At 53.8% G+C, this 6,000-nt stretch overlaps 1 protein-coding gene across 1 annotated transcript in view; it reads right to left on the minus strand.

The window, feature by feature from the left end:
* ADCY5 (adenylate cyclase 5) overlaps positions 1-5,259 on the minus strand; it is a 241,207-nt gene extending 235,948 nt beyond the window's left edge. The window contains exon 1 of the mRNA XM_007943916.2: positions 4,135-5,259. Coding sequence (XP_007942107.1) covers positions 4,135-5,259 — 1,125 coding nt within the window. The remainder of the gene's footprint in view (positions 1-4,134) is intronic.
* Positions 5,260-6,000: the final 741 nt, after the last annotated feature.

Consider the following 6,000-nt stretch of genomic DNA (forward strand, 5'->3'; position numbering starts at 1 on the left):
TTCAAACATGCACAAAGGACAAAATGCAGGAAATCACTGCATTTCTCCAAAAGGGTTATGGGAAGAGAAGAAGGATCCGAAGACAGAGGTTGGGAGTGGGGGAAGTGAATGCTCTCACACTGACAGGCAGCCTCTAACAGCTCTCCTCCCGAGTTCACAAAAGGTCAGAATCTTCTCCGAAGCTACATCAGGCAGGTTTACTATGGCTGCACAGAAATAATACCCCACAATGGAACAGGACTCTCTACTTCTCAAAGAGCTTTTCTAGCCTTTATCACCTCCTATGGTAACACTGCTGCTGACAGCAGGTGGTGGAGATGTTCGTCTCCTTAACCACTCCTACCCTCATGGGACCCCAAAGATGTTCTCTCCAAAATAATCTTCTATAGCTAAGCACATACAATAGTTGTGTGTGTGTGTGTGTGTGTGTGTGAGTGCAGGCAGAGGCTTTATATGTAGCAGAGTGGGATACAGTCAAACAAAAATGAAATTGCCATGGCAACGGGCTCCAGCATCATCGCAGCCTATTAACACAAGTGAGGAATGTGTTTGGCAGATGCTCGAATGTTATTTATGGTATGGGTGTAACAGAGGGACTTCTAACAGGCAAAGAAGGGGGGGGGACCATGACACTCCTACTGTACCCAGTGAGGAGACAACAGTGAGACAAGAGCACAGAAGGAGAGGCTGAGAGGCTGCGCTCGAGAAGTAAGAGATGGAAAAGCAGAAAAAGAGGGGAGGTGGGCACAGAGCAACAGGGATGGGGAGAGGAAGGAAGTAAGCATAGGAGTAGGCAGGGAAAGAGAGAGAGGGCAAAGGGGAGTGAGGGGAATAGCGTCAGATACCAGGTGAAGAGAAAGAGCAGGGAAAAAAACAGCTCACAAAGAAGGGCTGCCCCACCTTGTCTCCTGGTTCTATCTTGAATAAAAACCATCAACAAGCATTAGTTAAGAAACCAAATGTTACTCCTCCTAATTAGAGCAAAAGATGTTGTCCCAAGCATAAAACAGGCTTGGGAAGAAAATACACAAATGCAGATATTGATGTCGAGGAGCTGGGCCATGGGAGGGAGGGGACCAGCGTGGAAGGAAGAGAAATTAAAAAAAAAAAAAAATGCCAATGGTTTACTGAGTGCCTACTATGTGCCCAGGAGTCCCTGGGTATGGAAACAGTTAACAGATTCAGCTGCTAACCAAAAGGCTGGTTCAGGTGCACCCAATGGTACCCTGGAAGAAAGGCCTGGTAATCTATTACTGAAAAATCAGAATGCCTTCCTCCTGTGAAAACCCAATGGAGCACAGTACTACTCTGACACACAAGGTCACCATGAGTCAGGGTCGACTCAATGTCAACTGGTTTACTATGTGTCCAAGGTACCATGGAGAGGAATTTCCAAAGCTCCAATGTTAGAAACCGTATATTGCCATCCCTAGACATGTGTCTTCATCACAGATAAGAATGTGGCATCTAACCCAAGCCATCCTCAAACACCTGCTGCTGTGGGATAACTTGAGACAGAGGTTAATGCTAAATTGCCTCACTAATATTCTCCCCCCCACCCAATCCAGCAGGGTTTGCTCAAGAAATACAAACTCTGCATAACGCATAATCAGGAAGTTAAACCAAATACAAACCAAAAAAAGATTCAGTTTTTCTGAAGTCAAATAGAAAGGATTGTTAGCATTCCCTTGTCTTGGACCACTCACAACAAACTGTGCTATATTCAATACAGCAGATCATAAAAGTATAAATCCACCCAAAATCCTGCAGCCAAGCAAAGGTCTAAAGACCATGGTGGTTAGAGGAAGCATGGAAGCTGGTGCTGATGTGGGGTGGAAAGAGAAAGGAGACACATTTGCCCAAAGAACTAGAAGGGGTAGTCAGACAGACACTCTCTGTTGCTGCAATGGCATACTCATGCTAAGGGGGGATTGGAACACCTGAGGTTCAGCATGCCTTTCCTGAGATCTAACTCAAATCTCCTAAAATCATACATCCAGGATTGCCCAGGGCTATAATCAGACCCTGTGGCCCAACTCTGGTTCAGAAAACACCCTGAATGATCCTGGAAATCTGTGCAGCTCCATGAGGATGGCATGCCTTTCCCTCTCTTGAAAAGCTGTATCTACCCAAGCAACTTGCCTCCCACCAAGCCGGCAACAATCCCCAAAGATGCAACACCCATCTGAGAGCATGGGTCCCCAGGGCAAAAGAGTTGGAGCCTTTATAAAGTACTAACAGTAAGTACTTTATAAAGTACTAACAGTAAGAAAGTAAGTAAGTAAGTAAGTAAGGGAGCTCTGGTAGCATAGTGCCTAAGGCACTTGACTGCTAACCAGAAGGCTGGCAGTTCAAACCCACCAGCCACTCCTCGGAAGGAAGGTTGGGCAATCCTACTTCCGTAGTGATACTGCCTCGGAAACCCAAGGAGGGGTCGCTATGAGTCGGGGCCGACTCGACGGCATATAACAACAACAACAACAGTAAGTAGTAGTAACATTTTTTCTTCTCTCAAGTTCAAAGCTGATCTCTAAATAATTTTTTTCTTTAGACCCCACTTTAGAAAAATTTTAACTTAGCATTGACAATCTCACCAAATTGACAAGCATGTATTAAATCCCTACCAAGTACGCTGCACTGTGCAAGTCAAGGGAAATGGGGTAGAGGAGGAAAAACATACACACCTCAGGATTACTGCATCCAAGGAGATTACACTAGATGGGGAGTGAAACCAACAGACAATACATAGATAAATGAGTGCTCCACTCTGTGGCTCAGACTCTATTGTTAACTGAGCAGGAGCCAGAGAAGCCAGTGTGGCTGGAATGAATAAAGACGGCTCCTTGCAGGAGGTGAGGCCTGGGACAGAAGATGTTGAAACTGGAAGCGGAATTTCTAGAAAGGGAATCCAGGACCCAGAGAGGCTGTATGTCCACCAGTACCCAAATCACAGAGAACCTTAAAGGCTCAGCTAGAGCCCAGCACCTGAAGCCCATGCCAGTGTTGTTTCTCATGGGACAGAACAATGTCCAGAAGGCTGGGGGACACAGGAGAACATCTCAAGAAAGACATGATCTTCAACAGGATCAAAGTCTGAGGAAGGCAGTAAAAGGGAGGAGAAAGGCAATGACTATGTAATTGAGTTAACAGGTTCTGTTTAGAGGGTGTAAGCCCCAGGAGAGGGGTCCTCAGTTAAGAGTCACATGCAACAAGAGCCCACTTGACTTTCTAGCAATTGAAAACAAGCAAACTCAGCAGAGGTCGATGGATTAGGATGATGGGGACTGCTAAAGGGAGGAAGGCATGAAAGTCAGAGGGGACTGTCCTCAGAGGACTGAATGGCAAGCCCTCTCCTTACAGCCTTTAGTGGATCTACCAGTTAACCAGGTAGGAGAAGTCTCTCCTCCTGAGACCACAGTCTGAGCTCACTCAGAAAGTCAGAGTAGGGATAAAAAGCAATGACCTGAAGCACCCACGTGAAGGGTCATGAAGTCCAACATCAGCTTTCTGCTCAGGCCAGGGGGCTACTACTACCACACACATCTCACAGGTTTCTTCCCACCTTCGCTGAAGGCAGTTTTTTGGCTTAGGGCACTTTAGTAAATGAAATAAACTTGTGAGTCCTCCAAGTCCAAGGTTATCTCTAGCTCCCAAAGGCAGCTAGCCTCCCACAGGTGACAGCTTTCTCATTTCTCCTTCTTAAGACTGAGTAAGGGGCACCTAGGGTCTTCCCTCTCCATCCCTCTATCCAGGCCTGGAGAGGAAAACAAAGAGTTGGCTCTCAGGAGGCACAGGCTACCAGCAGGTCCAGCCACTTATCAGGGGCCTTTTACACACAGAGATGGAAACCAGACAGAGATAAAGACCTCTCCATATAATTTTCTTCCCAAACCTTCCTTCCTCCCTTGAATTCCCCACAATAATGACTATGGCTTAGTGCATGTCTTCAACCACTTAGGAGCATTACATAAAATACAAGAGTACGTTGAGTCTCAGTGGGGTTTAAGAGGCTTCAAGAGCCATGTCTCTCTGGCTCTTTTTACCACTTAGTGGGTGAGGGTGGGACCCTTCTCTTCAGAGTCAGGCCAAGGCCTCCCCGTCCCCTCCGGTCCCTGTGGCCGGGTAGGCCCCTACCTGCTTGAGCAGGAACTGGTCCTGGGCGTTGGTGCGCAGGGCGATGGCCAGGTGAAGGGCTGACAGGAGTATCCCGCTGACCACTGCCGCTCGCATGCGCACGGGCAGCAGCGTATAGATTGTGTAGATGAAGAACACGGTCCACCAGATGCCTTCTGAGGCGCTGCGCGGCTGGGGCATCAGCAGGCCCACCACCTGGACTGCCAGCACGACGGCGATGAGCGCGTAGCAGGCCAGGCCCATGTGGTCTTGGTGGAAGGCGGCACGGTTGCAAAGCACGGCCATGATGAGAATCACGCCCACGGCGGTCGCCAGCACAACCAGGTAGGGCAGCTGGAGCGGGGGCCGTGCCGCGTGAAAAGCCAACATGACGAGGCACACGAGCACCAGCACTGCCATGAGCATAGTGAGGCTGCTCTGGTTCAGACGGAAGAAGTAGCGCTGGTAAAGCCGCTCCAGCTTGTCCGACGGGAACTTCTTGGAGCGGAATATCTGTAGCAGCGCCAGGCAGCAGGCGCCCAACGACAGCGCCGCGCCGGGCCCTGCGTCCGAGCTCGCAGAGTTGCCGCCATTCTCGGACCCTTCGCCGTCCTCGACGGCGCCGGCCTCCAGGTCGTCGGCCGCGCTGCCCTTGCCCCGCCGCTCCTCCAGACCTAGCTCCACCGAGCGGGGTCGCACCTCCGTTCCGCCGGCTGCTGCCGCCGCGGCCACAGAGGCGCCGCTGTCACCCGCAGGGGGCGCCCGGGTGCTGCCCCCGCCTGCCGCACCCCGCCGCTGCCGGCGGCTGCCGCGACCGCAGTCTTCGCCTCCGCGCTCCTGCCAGGCAGACTTGGAGCGGAAGCTGAAACCGAAGCCCCCGGCTAAAGGGTCGTCGCCGCTCAGCGGAGGATCGTCGTCGTCGTCGCGCCAGCGGCTGCCTAGGCGCTGCTGCTGTTGCGGGGTCACGGCCCCCCCGGGTTTCTTGATGGAGCCGCGAGCTGAACCCCCAGGGGGGTGAGGGTAGCCATTGGCACGAGAATCAGCCTCTCCCCACGCGGAGCGGTGTTCTGGGCCTCCCCGGGGCGCGGGCGCAGCCGTTGTTTGTGCCGCGTAGCCCGGAGGGCTCACGCTTTTAGAGCGGGACATGTCCCCCTCGGCCTCGGCGTCGTCTTCCTCCTCCCCCGGGGGCCGGGCCGGGGGTCTCCAAGGGGAGGGCGGACCGCCGAGCAGGGGGACCAGGCTGGGGTCACACGTCGAGGGCGGCCCGGGGCCCTGAGCAGCAGCGGGGCATCGTGGCACCCCCGTCCTGAGCCGAGAAGGAGGGCAGCGGGAGAACAAGCGGGGAGGCAGGCGCAGCCCGGAGGTGAGAAGTGGCTAAGAATCCGCGTCAGGAGTCCCAGGTCCGAGATAGAGTTGGTTCCGAGAGGGGGCAGTAGGGACTGGTCTGGCAGCTGCACCGCGCGCAGAGGGAGGTCCGAACTCCTGGTTCGCGTTGAGCTCGACCAGGACCGGAGTTGCGACGAGGCGGGACGGCGAGGTGTCCTTGCGGGTGGCGCCTCCCCGAAGCTGACAGTGTCCGGGCGCGGCGCTCGCAGATTCTGCCTAAGCCAAGCCCGGCGGCTCACAGGGCGAAACGGCGGAGAGGGCGGTTCGGCTAGGGTCCCAGCGCTGGGAATGAGCGGGTGCCCTTTCCTGACGGTTGACTGGGAGTGTTTGGGAGGTGCGGGCGCCAGCCAGCATTATTTTCTTGCTAGGGGTGGGGAGGTGGGATAGGGGGTGGAGAGCAAGGGGGAGGGGGCGGCGGGCGGAGCAACAGCTCCCGAACCCTGTGGGGGAGGGTCCTGGAGCCGCGGGGCGCCGTCGCCCGCATCCCCCACCTCCCGCCGA

This window comes from Orycteropus afer, unplaced genomic scaffold (assembly GCF_000298275.1).
Source record: "Orycteropus afer afer isolate SDZICR_OR568_19922 unplaced genomic scaffold, OryAfe1.0 scaffold00114, whole genome shotgun sequence".
In the NCBI taxonomy this organism is placed as follows: domain Eukaryota; kingdom Metazoa; phylum Chordata; class Mammalia; order Tubulidentata; family Orycteropodidae; genus Orycteropus; species Orycteropus afer.